Source organism: Centruroides vittatus, unplaced genomic scaffold, assembly GCF_030686945.1.
Source record: "Centruroides vittatus isolate TY-2023 unplaced genomic scaffold, ASM3068694v2 scaffold_450, whole genome shotgun sequence".
In the NCBI taxonomy this organism is placed as follows: Eukaryota; Metazoa; Arthropoda; class Arachnida; order Scorpiones; family Buthidae; genus Centruroides; species Centruroides vittatus.
The window spans coordinates 3,360,454-3,376,763 of record NW_027122709.1 but is presented as its reverse complement, the minus strand read 5'-3'; the positions used below and the strand labels follow the sequence as shown (position 1 = coordinate 3,376,763).

At 27.7% G+C, this 16,310-nt stretch overlaps 1 protein-coding gene across 8 annotated transcripts in view; it reads left to right on the top strand.

Annotated features, from left to right (window-relative positions):
* gw (trinucleotide repeat containing adaptor protein gawky) overlaps positions 1–16,310 on the top strand; it is a 241,126-nt gene that overhangs the window by 171,091 nt on the left and 53,725 nt on the right. For all 8 annotated transcript variants that reach the window (XM_067287367.1, XM_067287369.1, XM_067287365.1 and 5 more), the window contains 5 exons: positions 9,979–10,036; positions 11,145–11,371; positions 11,529–11,690; positions 14,075–14,206; positions 14,729–14,974. In XM_067287367.1, the coding sequence (XP_067143468.1) occupies positions 9,979–10,036; positions 11,145–11,371; positions 11,529–11,690; positions 14,075–14,206; positions 14,729–14,974 (825 nt within the window). The remainder of the gene's footprint in view (positions 1–9,978; positions 10,037–11,144; positions 11,372–11,528; positions 11,691–14,074; positions 14,207–14,728; positions 14,975–16,310) is intronic.

Genomic DNA, 16,310 nt, shown 5'->3' with positions numbered 1-16,310 from the left:
ATTCAGCATTTCTGCCATGAAAATAGCACTTCTCAAAATGCTTTTTGGGAGATCATCTGCTAGCAAATTTTTTCAATGGCATCAAAGGTTCAAATTGGGAAACAAAAAGAAGCCTGGTGGGGTTTAGTCTGGTGAGATTGGAGAACAAGTGGCATTAAGTTCTTGGCCAAGAACTGTTAAGTAGTGTGGACAGGAGCATTGTCACAGTTCTGCTGTCTTCAAGCAGTGTCTTTTCATCCTCACTGCTTCATGAAGTCATTTCATCACCTCCAGGTAGTATTCTTTGTTTGCTGTCTTCTCCTCTGGAAGAAATTCCTGTAGAATGACACCAAAAGAATCAAACAAAACAGTGAGCAATACCTCCACATTTGACCAAACTTGTGCCTATTTAGGTCATGGTAAAGATTTTCCTGTTACTGTGATGACTTATGTTTTGTTTCCACATCGTACCCATAGACACAGATTTCATCTCCAGTGATGATGATTTTCATAAAATTTTTATTGGATCTAGCCTGTCTCAGAGCTCTTCACTCAATTGCATTCAAAGAAAAAAAATCACAAAATGCAAATCAGCACGTGTTTACACAAATGAACGTAACATAACAACAAATAATGATAGAACAATTGCTTTCAGCAAATAGTGCCCAAAAAAAAAAAAAAAAAAAAAAAACTTGCTGATAGAGAGCTGTGAAAGCTGCATTCAGATTGAATTATTGGTTGGTGTATAATTTAAAAAGTATGTGAATTTTCTGGTCAGACCTTATATATATTTGATCATTCATGTTTAATATTTTGATTTAAAGTTTAAGAACATTTGTGGCACCAGCTGCTGTTGGAAGTAATTTAGACCAATTTTTCCAAATGGGATCACCAGTTCTTCTCACTGGTCTGTGTAAACTCCTCTTCATAAACATTACTCCTGCTTAAAATTCTTTAAAAATATTTTGTATGATATTGCAATGTCAGCACTAGCATCAGTTATACTGATTACATTAGTAATGGTTGTCTTACATTTAGTATCAGAAAACTAGTGCAGACACCTAACAACTGCAATTTTCCTGTTTTCTTTAGCAATTATAGTCAATTTACAGTTACTAGGTAATTTAATTTTTTTTACTCAAAAGAAGGAATATAGGCAAAACTCAATTGAAGAATATTGCTTTCAATCAAAAAAAAAAAAAAAATAGTGATATTTTATTCTATACTCATTTGAGTGCAGATTATTATTTGACTAAATTAGGGCTATAATGGCTCTTCCTTTAGTAATGTCTCTTAAATGGAGTAGTAGTGGATGGGAAGATTTACTTCCCCTATCTACAGATTAAGTAATATTCAGATAGTATAGAAAGTTCAATACTCAGAAAAGAAACTTTGTATCCATTTACTTAAGCAATAACTCTAAAGATCCTATAGCTACAAACAGAATTTATATCATTCATTAAGACCCTTTGATTGATGCTCAAAACAGAAATCCATAGACAAAAGTTAATCTACTAAAAGGATTAGCCAGAAAGTATGGAATTGATGAATAATTTTTATTACCGTATATCTTGACAGATAAGACGAGGTATAAATTTTTGTCGAAGTTTTATAGTTTTAGCATTTATCTGTCCTATAAGATGACCCCCAAACTATCAACGGCCTATGAATTTAGTTTAGATCAGCGATCATCATCTGAATGATAATACTGTATAATGTATACAGAATTATGTCCTATTTGTAATTTTTCAAATGAACAAATTTATTTTCTTGCATCTGGCAGCACTGCCTTGAGATTGTTGCAAGCATTCGCACTGATTCGGCATTCGGGTAATGACCTTGACTATTCACGAAAACATCATATGGGCTATTCTATTTTGTGCACATACCCTACTCTCTACTAGTAAATAATTACAGTTTGTCCGTTTTTTTATAAGGTTTATAATTTATATAAATTTCTCGAAATCTAAGTTTTTTGTATCTGTCCTATAAGACGACCCCGGATTTTCGGGGCCTTTTTTTATGATTCAACTATCGTCTTATCTGCCAAGATATATGGTAAGTAATTGGTCAACAATCTATATGAACATTGCCTCTTGAATATAAAAAAATCAAATATGTGAAAAGATAGTCTCTTTCCATTTCTTTAACACCTTCTCAGTAGTCTCTCAGAAGAAAGCTGGAAGAAAGATTATATGAAGAAAATCTTTACATGGAACTTTCAATGTCTTTCAAATTCTTCAAAATGACAATGAGAAGAGATATAACTATGAAGGGTTGATTCTACATTATGCCTAGCTTACAGAACAACAAATGATTAGAGTATGTTGGGATAAGGATTTTTTACTCAAATGCAGTGGCTTCCAACTTTTTTTTGTTTTTTTTTTTGTGGAACCCTATCACCTTAGTAAAAAATGTACTTAGTTACTTACTTAAAATAAAACTTGTAAAAAAATGTACTTACTTAAAATAAAACTTAGTAAGTGCACTGACAATTTTTAATGATTTTAGATAAAACAGCAAATAGAAACACCAAAAACAATTTATTGTAAAAACAAACGGATAAGTAATATTTGCTTTCCATTATTAAAGAGAAATGATTGTTAATGTGAAGGGCCAAACTTTTCTTTCAATATTTTAAACAGCACTAGTGCCTGGGTATGTATCTTTGTTGATATCTGCATTTTGGTCTCCTTGTCACTAGAAACATTTGAAGTACTCACTATATTTTTCTTCAAAACTCTTCTGTCAGTCAATGTTTGATGATTTTTTTAATTTGGGGTATACACTCTGCTAAAAGCATTATAAATTTATACTATTTACATTTTATCTTCATACGAAAAATACTTAAAATATCACAAAATGATTACAATGCAAAACTCTAATAATGTTTGACTGATATTTTCACTTGCATGCTGCACTGTTGCACTACAACACACTATAGATGACAGGACATTAAATAACCTCTTGGTGACATGTGATGCTTGTCTGACACAAGTGTCCTATAACGTAAAGTACTGATCACTCCCATCATTAGATACAATGGACTTGCACTGCAGATACAGACAAATTAAAGCATATTTAACAATTGTATTATTATTTATATGTTGGATACTTTTAAGGGTTTTTTTAAATGATTTTATAGCTTTAGGTTAAGTTTCACAGTTTTTATGGTTTTCGTTATTTTGTCAAATGTTATATCATGATTTTGGTTTGTTTTATTACTGATAAATTGTTCCTCCCCCCGCTGTTTATAAAGCTATAAATAACTCCTGCACATGTATAGGATGTCAGAAGAACTACAAAAAGTATACATCAGATTCCAAATCTGCATTTATACATCAATAGACTCGATGGATTTTATTGGCAGAACTCCAGGGTTCTACAGAACACAAGTTGGGAACCCCCTGCTCTAATGGATTAATGAATGTAAAGAGAAACATAGTTTAAATCAATGTTTCTCAAACTTTTTGGTCCGTGACCCCCTTTTGCACTTAAAAATTTCAAACAACCCCCCAAAAAATGAGTGTGTGTAGAAAAACATCCTGGAGGTAGGGGGAAATTTAAATTCAGGAGGAGTTAATTTCTTTTGTATAATTAATCTATCCCACGTTGAAATTTCTCTCTGTTGCGTGTCGCTTCGCGTTGAATTTTTGTCAATGTTAAGACTAACGAAATTTTTTTTAAATTTATTTCTTTATTTTTCACAAACAAAATAAATATATTGAAAAATATAAAAACAAAAAAAGTTATATTTTGGAAGTTAATCTAGTCTCAAAACATTCCGATTCAGCACAACAAAGTCCTCAAAAAAACAAGCAAAACTTACCACTCACGATGGAAAAAAATTCTCATTTAAATACTGGTGCATCCTTAAGTATCCTTTCATGGTCGCACCAGTGCTGTTAGCTAAAAACACATATCAATTAAAATAATATCTGAGTATCACAAGACATAGCCAAATATTGCAGCGCCACAGCATTAGCGAAAATTAAAATTTGCCGACTGAAACGCTTTCGGTTGATCGATTTTCGGATAACGACGCTCTACTATATTTCTAACTTGACTTGCCTACAGACGCAACACTGCTAGCGAACATTGTTCCAAATTATAATGTTGTTCTACGATAGTTTAGGTGGAGAGTGGAACTCGGGGGATTCCCCAATAGCGCACAAATTTATGAATATTATATTTAGGCTCGTATTTAAATATTTATATTATTTTTATTGTTTATATGTGCAATTTATTTAAGTAAAAATTATTTTATATATATTTTTTTCCTATTAGTTCTAAACATGAATCCATAGTAAATTTATAAAATATTTGAAAAGAAAATGATCTGGAATCAATTTTTCAGTGACCCCTGAAATATTTTTCACGATCCCCACTTTGAGAATCACTGGTTTAAATCAATTTCTTGAAAACTGGAAATTTGCTGTTTTTTTTCAAAACATTTAAATTTAAAATATTGCATTATAGAATTGACAGAATTCCATGATAATGTTTTATAGAATTGTCTCATAAAATGATAACTGTGTGTGTGAACTCTTAATAGCATTTTAATTTCTTTTAATAACAAGTGATTTGGATGGATTTATTGTTTGTTAATGTATTACTACTCAATAATTTTTTCAAATCTAAAAAATAACTGAGTGATGGTACTTGTTAGCAATATAGCAGTATTTCTATTCTTACCTGTTTGAACAAATAATTTTCTTCATTATTATGTATTAAACTTTCTGGCCATTTTCAAAGATTTTGGAAAAACAGAATCATAAATTAGCAATATATAGAGCAGTTTTTATAAAATGTCTTTAATGTAGAACATGTAAGACATTTATTTGAATAACTTGTCAGATTTATTAGATGTCTTCATAAAGTTTATTTCAGTTTTAAGATAATGATTGTAGAAAACATGGCAGCACAAATTATTGTACCCATACATTATTTGACTAATTTTTAGATATTTGAAAATTTCTTATTCTTCAAAAACATGAATGTGCGTAATAAAGCATTTTGTATTGACATTTTTATAAACTAAACATTTTCATTTGATTTTTAAAAATAATAAATTTTAATGAATTAAAATGTATGATTTGCATATAAGCATTAATATTTTTAAAATTTTTATTTATTTGAAATGATGGTTTTTAAAATTTATTAATCAGAACATAAATAAAAAGACTTCTATTTTTATTTAATCTATTATATTTTGATCTTTTGTGTGTGTGTGTCTGTAGTAGTTAATGTTGGACTAAGCTTAAGTTTTCACTTAGTTGTTTCATTATAGCATCATTGATACATTTGTAAAAATATACAATTATTATTATTGAATATTTTTTATAAACAGTAAAATTGAAATTTTATCAGGGAAAAAATAAATGCTGGAGGTTGCAGACATAATCAGATTAATATTAAGTGAATTATAATTTATCTTGTTTATATCATTTAGCCTATAGTAACATTAGTTTCCTTATATGTTGTTTTGCTTAATGTCACTGTTTCCAAAAACATATTGATAAGTGAGGACAGGACTTGCTGCACATCACACTATTGAGTGAAGTCTAACATCTAGAGTTTGTGTGTAGACATTTCTATTGTGTGTATAGATTTATGAGAGATTGTATTTGCAAACCATCATTTTGTCTGATATTTAGTGCTATAAATTCATTTAAAATAGAAATATTTCTTTGTAAAAAGTTTGATACACAAAAAACTGGGCAATTATATACATAAAAAGCACTCTAATCTTTTTTCATTTCTTTGTATTTATATAGTTACATATAAAATTTTCTAAGCCCAAATTAATATGGAAGATGTTTGGGCAATTATTTAATTTGAAAAATATTTTGTTTATATACTTGTGATAGAGCATTTTATAACAAAATGTCAATGTGCAAACTCATTAATGTAACATACGATAGTTATGATGTGTGTGATGGACTTGTTTCTGTTCCATTTGATGTTTTTGATGGATTTCCTTAACAATTTGCAAAGATAAATATCTACATATTGTGTATATGCAGATGTTCTCATTTTCAGTTTCCTCTACAGCTTCGTATATGTTAGTGTTCTTTCATATCATTCAGCTTCAATTTTGGAAAATTGCTGCTGTTTTCTTCTAATTTGTTCTCAGAACTTACCATTAACATTATACTGTCTGCAATTTTTTTTGTTAAATTGCAAATATCTGTGTTTTCTGCAACTTCCAGCTATGCATCAACATCCTCCAATGTAACCTGTTATCCATCTTGACATATTGATCTATAAAAAATACTGTCTTTTACTTTTAATTGGTTTCAGATCTTTATTCAATAAAAATGGTAAATTCCTGGAAGAAAATGCTGAAGATTTCATATCTTCTACAGTATCTAAAATTGATTATAGATCTCAACTTGTATGAATGTAAGCTCTGAAGAGTTTCTCTCTTCTGTCTTCGTGGTTGGCTCTATAATTACCAGAGCTTCATTTCTTCTTTTTAGTCTTAAATACAAATATAATACCTTGTCCATAGGTTGAATGATAGAAATGGTATTTAGTGGCAATACATTCACTTAATCTGTCCATTATTGCAACAATTTCTTAGCAACTCTGAGCTGGAACATTATCAAGTAAGATTATGGCCTTCATTTTATGTGCAAAGGTTCTTAAATGTTCTACTTGATATCTTCTGACTTCTGGCACTATTTTTATGAAACTAATCATCCATAATTTCTGTAGTAAAACCAAACAATTTTGATTTTTAATACTGCACAAGGCAATTGTGCATTGTCTTTGATCATTTGCAGTTTACTTTTTTCCCTACAATAATGGGTTTTAGTATTTGGCTTATATCTGCATTTGCACAGAAAGTCGACATTCAGATTTTATAATTTTCCGTCCAGCACTATTTTTTTCACCCCGTTCTTATATGCTTTGAGTATTCTTGGATAAAGCTTGCCCAATTCAAACCTGTATTGTTGGCATTGTACAGGTGGTTTAGCTGTATACTTTTCTACTTAATAAATTCTTTCAATTTTTTTTAACATCTTAACAACTTCAGCATTAGCACAAAGACACTTGCCAGAAATTTTTGATATATAGCATCTTTGAAATATGAATGCTAATGTGAATACTGAAAACTCATTTATACCTAACCATCAGCTAGTCTTTGTGACAGCATGAATTTCGATTTATCTTCCAGTAATTCATAATTCATTCAAATGTAGTTGTATAAACCACTTGTACACAATTTCATTCAGGGTTTGTTCTTCAAGCATTCTCGTTTGCTTTGCTTCACTTCTTTTCTTTTTTCACATTAAATTTTAATACAAATTTTAGAGTAAAATTTTTTGTTTTTCTCTTACTGGTATTTTATTCCATATTTCACACACATACTAACCACAGATGTATACATTTAAAAATTTTTTTAATTGAAGGTAATTGTGTATGTAGGTAATGTTATTTGTTGGCATTTTTATACAAAAAAGACTTACTTATCAACATGTTACCATATTAAATGTTAATTTAACATTTAACTTAGCAAAATAATGAATTTTATGCTTGTGACGGAAAGAACAATTTTTTAGGCATAGCTATAACCAAATTTATTGTATAAAGTGTATTTCTGTAGCAACTGATTTTTGATGTATGGAACAATAGATGTAGTGATATCTGGTAGTTGGTTTCTCTATCACATGTTAAATATTACAAAGTCTTTTGTTTTATTTAAAAACAAATGCAAAATTTTATTAAATTTTTAACTTTACTCAATCATTAGAGCTTAGTGACAAAGGTGAGTGCACACTTAGATGGTGTGGGCAAAATTGCATTGGTGTAGGTCCACTTGATTTCATTGCACAGACAGATTGAGCAGAATTTAAACAAAAAAATGAAAGTATTTTTCAATATGAGTAACATCATGAAGAATTATTAATACTGATCTGCCTGTTACTGGAAGAGGATTTTATGTATTATATAGTTCTTTACTTTCATTGATGCAAAATTATAAAGCAGGCTATTACAGTAAGAGAAATATGCACAAATGACACTATTCAAAAAAAAGGCAATTTTTGTTAATGAAGGAAATACCAGGAAGTTTGAGCAGATTGTCATGTGGATTAGTGACCTTGTCAAGTTCAAGGCAGAAATGTTTTCTTGAGAATGCAAAAGAGATTTCTTTCTGTGTCACCCCTCCTTAGTTTGCCCACCTGTCTAGTGTTTGCAGATCCATAATGCATGCAGATTTCTTCCATTTGCTTTGCTCACCCTATCTATTTTACCTGCCTGAGTGTGTGCATATCTTGATAGTTCTGGTCTTTACTATAGGTAGCCTTGAATTAGCCAAACAGGATGATTATCCAGTATTCAGTGCATTTTATTATTACTATGTACACAAATATTTGAATATTGAATTTTTGATTAGGAATAATTATTTATTCAGAAGAAACTTTCTTAATTATTTGAGTAATGAAAATATTTTAGGTTTCATTATTTTCTTGAAATATTAAAATACAAGAGGAAAGTTTTGAAATTTATATTAGTAACAATGAAGCATTTTTAATGGTTGTTTTTGAATGATTGAGTTGTATATAAAAATACAGTAAAATAAATCAAGTTAGACATTAATGTTTAAATACTGTTGTATATTTTTAAGGAAAAAAATACTTATACAACAAATTAAAATTCTGTACTTTATAAAATATTATGAAATTGCATTCAAAAGTATAAATTCAAATTCCAAACATAAGTTGAATACTAATGAAGTTTTTGATTTAGTAATGATTTAATAATATATATAATATTATAATTATATTATAACAATAATATAATTTAATATTAAGGTACTTTTTACAAAAAGATTTCTATTGATTCTAATGAGAATGAATTTAAAAACTAAAGTTAACCATATTTTCTACTATGGTTTGAAATAATTGTAGATTACTTTTTAAAATACAATCACAAAATATTGGATCTGTCCAAAATAACATGAAAAAACTAATTACAAAGATTAATATAAGGAAAATGTATTAAAATAATCAATTCTGGCTAATTTCATTCTTCATCTATATCTTACATATATAATATATATATGTATCATATTTATGTTTTAATAACCAAAAAAAAAGCATTATAAACTACTAATATGAAATTGTATAATAGTATCAAAAGTTTTAATGTACTTGATCATTGTCATGATTCTAAATTTTGTGAAAAAGAAAATTTAATACGTAGTTTTAATTGTTTGAACTTTACTCAATAGGTACAGTTTATTAAAAATTAATAACATTATTGCAGTATTTTTGTCAATATAAAAAGATAAGAAAAATTGCTTAAATCTGGAAACTAAAGTAAATTTTTATTCAGAAATGTTTTTGTTCTCTTTTTTAAGAACATTAGCTGTGAAAAATTATCAAGTGCATTAGAATACATTCAAACAAGAGAACTTTTTCAAATGTATTTGTTCTAACACACTTGACTATTTTAACATCTTGAATAAGAACAAGCAATTATTTATTGTAACATTGTCACAATGCCAAGCTGCAATTTTTGATCATATTTTTAATTTATTTAATTTAAAATATATGCGCTCCACCTCAAATTAGTAGTGGCTTGCCCCTGTAGCAATCGTCATGCCAATCATCTAACTCCTTTCAGGGGAAAATTTTTGAATTGAAACCATGTGACTTCATTCTATACCAGAAGTTCGTATATAGTTAATTGGGGTCTCCTCCCCCTAAGCTTTCCAGATCTGGTGTTGAATTTAATTTACCTAACACTATTATCGAGGTTAAGGAAAGACAGACAACAGTGGGAATTTATAGGTGTACAATTTTTTCAAATTGCAGTCCAATGAAAATGCTTGAGTAAAAATTTAATATGGTTTCCAGAACTAAGCATTTTTATCATGTTTTTGAATATGGTGCCAAATTTAGTTATTTTTGTTTGAATGTTATAGTATTATTATTATTATTTAATATAAATTTCTTTTTTGTAATATGTTAAGTTTTATTTGTTTAGAAAGATGATGTGGAAAATGCTCTCAGGAATAATAATATGAATATTGATGATGCATTGGGTAAGTGTAACTTTCAAATTTGTATTGAAATTGTGATCTATTTTTTCTGAGTCATCAATTAATATAATCCAAAATCAAAATAAAACTGAGTTTTCCGATTATTTCTAAGAAAATGGGAGTGTTGATTTAGCTTTCAATATTAGCAATATCAACAGTTTTTAATTTTTAAATTGCATTTTTTTTTTTTTCCTTCATATTTACTACCTAAAGATGTTGCAAATGAATTTTGGTGTGTGTAAATTAGCTGAAAAGAGTAATAAAATATTAATGGGTAACAAAATGTTGATGTATTGAATATGCATCTTTTTTTATATAAATCATACATCATAAAATTAAAGTAGAATCCAGAAAATGTTTAAATATATTTATCTCATGCTGTAAAAGAAATAAGTATTGGTTCTCATTGTCATTCTTTATATTAAATAAGTAAATGTGTGATAAAAATACATGTCAACTTACATAATAAAAAATAGAGAACCTTGTATTATCTGTGAAATTTTGTAGTAGTGGGATATGGCTTTGGAGAGAATTTGCCTTAACTTTACCAGAATTTTGTTTAGCTAAGCAAAAATATTGGTATTTTAGTTATTGACAGAAAACAAAATACCAGTTATAATAAAACTGATTTTTGTAACAATCTATTTTAAAGTTAACATAATTACATCCAGGTGGATGAATACATGTTACAATAAGAAAAAAATAAATATCTTTGGTAGTGTGAATTATTTAAACTCTTGCTTGATTTAAATTATCAAACAGATTAGTTATAGAATACTGATTATTTTTGCATTTGTTTTAAACTTACTAAATGTATTGGTAAAAACTATAGATTTTTACTATTTTCTTTTTTGAAGAAAAAAAATCTTTGAATACCTAAACTCTTTCCAGTGATAACTGCATATATTATTTTGAAAAATATAAATAATTTGATCTGTAAATACAAAATTTAAACTTAGTAAAAGAATTAAATTGATATTTACAGGAACAGATTTTAGTAAATTGTTAAAAAGATGATTGAATTTTAAAAAATTTTTATGATTTTCAGTTTATTAAATTGAGAAAATAATATGTTAATTTTATAAATATAATAATTTTTTTTTATTTTTAGCTGAGCTGCAAACTCTTTCAACTAGAGAGAACCCTTTAGATTTGGATAGTTTTGGAGGAAGTGGGCGATGTAAAATGCGTCCTAACATGTCTGAAGAGATCTGTCTTGATCATCCTTTAGATGCCAATTTTGGTCCTGGAAATTTTCATGGGTCTGCAGGATTTCAAGGACAGCAAATGCTTGCTCCTGCTTTTGGTGGTGCTCAGACTCTTAAACCACAAGTCAAAGTAATTATTTAATTTTTAACTTAATTGCTTACACAAAATGTAATGATTGATTAGAATAATAAATTAGACAAATTTAATAATAATGTTATTTTGCTGTTATAGTAATTAAGATTAGCAGTTATTTTTACATTTTTAATTTTATAATTTAAAATTTTAGCAGGGCTCAGGATTAAACAGCAATACTCCTTCTAGTCTACTTAGCAATGCAGCTTTGGGTGGTCAAGCATCTAGTCTTAATATGGGAAACAGTATTAGTAGCCTGAGTCCTGCTTTAGTGCAAAAGATTCTTCAGCAACATCAACCACCAACATTTAATCCTGTAAGTTTATTTATTTAGTTTAATATTTACATATGATGATGATGTCAAAAAATGAATATTGAAAAAGTGACATTTTTCACTATATTAAATTGTTATAATGAGCTGTGGAATTGACACGCAAAAATCTGACTTGGGCTTTTCAATTTTTAAATATTCTATTCACCGTAGAAACTCTTACGTAGAATGTCTTACAGTACTATTTATCAACATCATGTGAATCATCAGACTCTTTAGATTATAACCTATTGTAGAATATTATAGTTATACATTAATGGCCTTTTTTTATTTCCTGATGTTTGTTGATTTTTCAATGAAAATGTAAATTCAATATTGGTTGTAAGAGTACTATTAAAGAACAAGAAATTATGCACTTAAGATTAAGAGAAAATCATACATTATGAAACTGTTAGAATAGTATTTCCCCCCCCATTAAGATTGGAATTAGTACACTTTTTTAAAATCAACTTTACTATAACCAGGACTGTGGAATTCATTACAGATATTACAGTATTTTTATTACATTTTTAATGATAATATTTGCAGTTGATGAAATATGAATGTAAGTTGTTAACTAGTTATTGAGTCACTTACAATTAACAGTTTGTATAAGGTGTCACAGCAAAAAGTTGATTTAATCCTCAATATCTCCTGAACAACTGAAGTTAAACAGTATCACTTTCTTTATAGATTGATGCTCTGTTTGTTAGGGTTTAATCCATAGACTTATTTAGTTTAGATGTTAGTATGTGAAGTGTTTAATGTTTGCTTTGCAAATCACCACTTTGTGTAATTGCATGCAGAAATTCCTGATGACATGATCAAGTTTTGTAATTCAAGTTTTGCAAACTTATATATCAGAAATGTGATCACATTTCTGATATATAAGTTTGCAAAAATTGAATTATGTGGACTCTCAGGTGTTGAAGGCTTGTTACATGTTATTTTTTATGGTGCCCAGAAAAATACTTCCATGGATGTCTGGATAGGTTGGTGGCCAGGCATAACGAACATTAAATTTTTTTGGATAGCAATAAGAAATCACTGTCTTTGAATAGTGTTAAGAAAATATAAACTTTGACTGTGTGATGTGTTGCCCCCATTCTGCATGAATGATGCTTCCTTAATTTTTAGAAAATTTGTTAGTTATATTGGTCATTCTGTTTGAATATTGTTTATCTAGTAGTCTTGAATAAAGCAAGCAATAGTGCTGTTTTAAGATAAAAAGTTCATGTTATTCTGTTCATGCATTAAGTTTAAAAAAGTATTTACATAAGTGAAAATTTTTTAATCAAAAATTAATAAAAATCCTTAAATAAAGGACATAAATCAGAACTCAAACTAATCAAATCAAACTAATTTACTTAGTTGTTTGTTCTTGTTTTCTTTAAAAAAGTGGCCAAAATAGCAATTCCAAAACAATACAACCACCAGTTTTACAGACATTAAAGTCAGTGTCAATATTATTATTTAAAATAGAATAAGATCATCAGAAGAGTACAGTAGAGCATCGATCATCCGACTCAATTGGGGACTAGGGTTGGTTGGATAACCGAAAAAAACAGATAACCGAAAAAAAACAGATAACCGAAAAGTATGAAAAAATACATTATTAGTATAGTATATTCCATGTAATTAGTATATCGCTATGAACCTACTTTGCGTTGAATTTTCATCAATGTTAAGCCTAACAAAATTTTTTTTAAATAATAATCGTCGCTATTATATTGTTAAAAATTATTTCTTTATTTTGCACAAAATTAATACAAAAATAAAGAAAAATAGAAAATTAAACCTGGTTTAAATACTGGCCTCCCTTTCATGGTCGAGCCATAGTTGCCAGCTAAAACACACAAAAATTTAACAAAAATAATATTAAAGTAGCCAGGACTTAGCCAAATATTGTAGCGCCACATCACTAGCAGACATTTGAATTTGCCGACTAGAACGCGGTCGGTTTACCGATGTGACAGTTGATCGGGGGTCGGATAATCGATGCTCTATTGCATATCCAGAAATTTTTATTCAATGCCTGGCAAAAAAATCTGGTTAGAACACTGGATACACTGTATATATGAAGTTGTAAAAATTTTACCACTATATTCTGTTTAATTTTTGAGATTTATTTTTATGCAAAATTGCATTTGTAGGAATCATATTAATAGAAACATTTCTAAGATTGAAATTTAAAATGTAAAATTTTTTACTTTAGAGATCAGTACTTTATACAGACATATTCAGATAATGCAACTTTGAAATCAATTTAGTGAAAGGAGCCAAATAACTCATTGACATATTTTGTAATATTAGTTTCATTTTCCTTTTTTTTCTGATTTTTTTCAATTATTTTTTCTTTTATTAAAAGTTTTAATTGATTAATGTTTCAGAGCATGCCACAGAATGCCATAGGTGGTCAAGCAGGTCGAGTAGGTCAGCAAAATTTTCCTTCAGCTGCTCAATTAAGAACCATGTTTCAACAGATACAGATGGCAGTTCAAGCAGGTCATTTAAATCCCCAGGTATTTACATTTAATGTATTTATAAAATATAATTCTGTTAAATATTTTTAATCTGTTTTAAGTACAAAAGTTCTCAGTTTGGTATTAGCTGCTAAGTGTATTATTTATAATCATTTTAACTTAAATAGTCAAATCTGTATTACTTTTGAGTAAAACTTTTTGATGTTTTATTTGATTATTCTAATATCAAATTTTTAGCAACAGTTTAAGAAAATAAAAAAAACTTAAAAGTTAATAATTTTTAAACTGTTTACAACTGTAATATATTAAATCAAAAATATAGATTGCTATTAAAATGCAGCTCAGATTTAACTGCTTGATTTAACTTTGTTACATCATTTCTTTTCCTTTTGTATAAGTGTGTTTGGCAAATCATTAATAGTACCTTGATATTAGTTTCAGTATGTGCTCTTTGAAGTTAACTTTCCTTTTAATGTTAATTATTTTAAAAACTGTCAAAGAATGAACTTTTTTAATTTAATCAAATAAATTTTTATAATTTGGCTGTAATTTTTATTTTAGATTTTAAATCATCCACTTGCTCCACAAACATTACAATTACTATTTCAATTGTTACAACAAATTAAAACACTTCATCAGTTGCAGCAGCAGCAACAATTTGTGCAATCACAACATATGGGAAAAACAGGTGGTGGAGGACCAGGAAACCCACTTCAGTTAAATGTGCAAATTACACAAACAAAACAACGAATAGTTAATTTACAAAATCAGATTGCTGCTCAGCAAGCCATGTTCCTGAAACAGCAGGTAATATTTTAAAATGTTTAAAAGCTATTAAATTATATATTGCATTATTAAAAAACTTATCTGATTATAAGACAATTAATATGTCACCTGAAATTAATATATTAAGTTTATAAATTAATGTAGTTCTTATTATTAATTAAATACATGATACGACAAATCATTAAATTTTTTTCTACATTGTACACTGATAAAATTGACTTTTTTATAATGACAATGTCAGCTAGAATTAAAGAATGATAATTTTTTTATAATTTTAATACTTAATATATTCCAGTTTTTGCATTTTAAGATCTGATTGATTTGCAGTATTCTAAAGTTTTTTTTAATTTCATTGAAATTGTTAACTACTAAACCATAAGGAACTTTTTTTACTTTTTATCTTAATTTTTCTTATCACAATAAAATATCAGATATTAACAAAACTATTACTTTGTTAATTTAAATAAAATATATTAATATATTTCATCTAAAATAAATGAAACTTTGAAATAAATATAACTTAAACATAGATTATTATTATTTACAATTCATGTCTTTGCCAGTTAATATGTTATCATCAGGTAAGTTCTGTTAATTTATCATTGCTTCATAATAAGCTATAATTTGTTTCTTGACTACTTGCAAGTATTAATTTATGATTTGGTTAAAGTACATGAATCATAATAATAGTTATGTAGCACCAATTGCTTTTTATAGATATTTCAAAGTAGTATTCTGTTCCATGCTTTATAAATTTATGCCTAAGTATATATTAATATATAATAATTTTATTTACATTAAACACAAACCTGTATTTTCTTTTTAATTCATAAATATTTTGTATTTCAAACCTGTATGCATTTTTAATTTTTAATTATTCACAGATTACTAATATAAATTATTTCTCCAGAAAATTTTTATAATATGAAAAAATATTTATAGATTATATTAGGTTAGTTCTCCAAAATCATATTTGTTAAATCAAAGTTGTTATAAGTATTGTATTGATACCTTTATCTATGTCAAATTGTTTTCTCATTTATTTTCAAATAAAGTTAGTCTCCAATTTAAATCATTGTGATAGCTAAAAATTGGAATCAAAAATTATTTTTTATGCATTAACAGTCATACTTGTTGTAACAACTTAATAGTTGAATGTTAAACATTTTGTAATGGGCAATAAACACATACTGTAAATAACAATAACTGATAAATTTATTCATGTTTACCTATAATTCTGGTTTGTATCATTAGTTTACCTAAAGCAAAAATAAAACTTTCTGTAAAGTTGTTTGGTCTTATAACTTTAGGCAGGTTCAGTGGAATCTGCTGTAAAACTTCTGGGCCATTGGGCCAT